At 56.3% G+C, this 1,422-nt stretch overlaps 1 protein-coding gene across 1 annotated transcript in view; it reads right to left on the reverse strand.

Moving 5' to 3' along the window:
- LOC107109942 (GRIP1-associated protein 1-like) overlaps positions 1-1,410 on the reverse strand; it is a 47,373-nt gene extending 45,963 nt beyond the window's left edge. Inside the window, 1 exon segment of the mRNA XM_015410652.1 lies at positions 1,384-1,410. Within this exon segment, the coding sequence (XP_015266138.1) occupies positions 1,384-1,410 (27 nt within the window).
- Positions 1,411-1,422: the final 12 nt, after the last annotated feature.

Genomic DNA, 1,422 nt, shown 5'->3' on the forward strand with positions numbered 1-1,422 from the left:
GAGAGCTCCGACAGAAACGGCTCTTTTTCAAGGACAGCTCTGACAGAACTATGGCTTGCCCAAGGCCGTCCAGCAGATGCAAGTGAAGGGGCGGGGAATCAAACCCAGTTCTCCCAGATTAGAGTCCACGCACTTAAACCACGACACCAAACTGCCCAAAGGGGCAGTTAAAATGGACACAGTACTCTGTCCCTGTGAAGGAAAGGCCAAACTGTATGGGATGATAATAGTTAACTGTTAGGCAAATCTCATCCAAGGGAGAGTCCCCAAGTAGAGCACTGTACCCTTTGATGGATCGAACCTTAGGTCAGGGGTCCCCAACCTTTTTGATCTTGCAAGCGACTCGGGAATTCTGACACAGTGTGGTGGGCGCAGCCACAAAATGGCTGTGATACAGGGGTAGAGCCAGCCAGACATCGGCTGCGGCTTACCTTCCATCACTCTGCGAAGAGCCTTGCGCTGTGGTGGCAACTGCAGCCGAAGCCATGTTTTTAAATGTCTGCCCAGCCAATCAAACCATCAGTGGCCAGTCGGAGGCCTTGCCGAGCAAAAGCTCGGCCAGGCCCCACCCACTTTCTACAAACACTTGGTGGGCACCGGGAAAAGTGTCTGTGGGTGCCGTGGCGCCCACGGGCACCACGTTGGGGACCCCTGCCTGAGCTCCAAATTCTGGCCTCTCCTTTTCCGCAGACCTTTGGTCTCAACCAGGACATAAAGGACGACGAGGCAGGGGAAGGACTTTGAGTGGGACCGAAGATCCACAAAGCAGCCAATGTTCTCTCTAATTCCCCCCCTCCCCACTCAGCTCTGTGGAGCAGATCGCATCCTGAGCAGAACGTAACTGTTATATTCTTAAAAAGGGCAACGGGCCGCGCGAGACCCCGCGGGGCTCCAGGTTGCTACTGAGCGGGGCATCCTGTGTTAATGAGCGGCTGCTTATGTGCTCAGCTTAGAGGGAGTACTGAAAGCGACCCTACGATGCCCAGATGTCTCCAGTTCCGGGAAGCCAGGGCTCCTGGAGGGAAGGGCGGTAGGAGAAATCGCCATCCAAATTCCTGAATTGGGGATGGCGCCATCTGCTGATCGGTGCCAGGCTCTGCAGGCACACCAGATCTCTGGGCACAGCGCGAGAGCCCACGACGCTAAGCCAGTCTGGGTCCACTTGGGGCCTGCATTCACACACACACCCCCGCAGGTCTACTGTCGTGTGGTTGAAGGAAGAAAGGCGGGACGGAGATGTCAATAAATAAGAGTGATCCGGCAGATGGGCGATTGTGGCAGGAAGGGAGAGGAACAGATGGGCCTAGGAACCTCACGCTGCCGAGCAGCAGCTCCCAGGGGAAGATGGCAGGTGGCTGCGCACGTACACACACACACACACACCTGCTTCAGCCGGCTGACTGCCTCCATGTGTTCGTCTCT

Source organism: Gekko japonicus, unplaced genomic scaffold, assembly GCF_001447785.1.
Source record: "Gekko japonicus isolate JY-2015 unplaced genomic scaffold, Gekko_japonicus_V1.1 scaffold4555, whole genome shotgun sequence".
NCBI lineage: Eukaryota > Metazoa > Chordata > Lepidosauria > Squamata > Gekkonidae > Gekko > Gekko japonicus.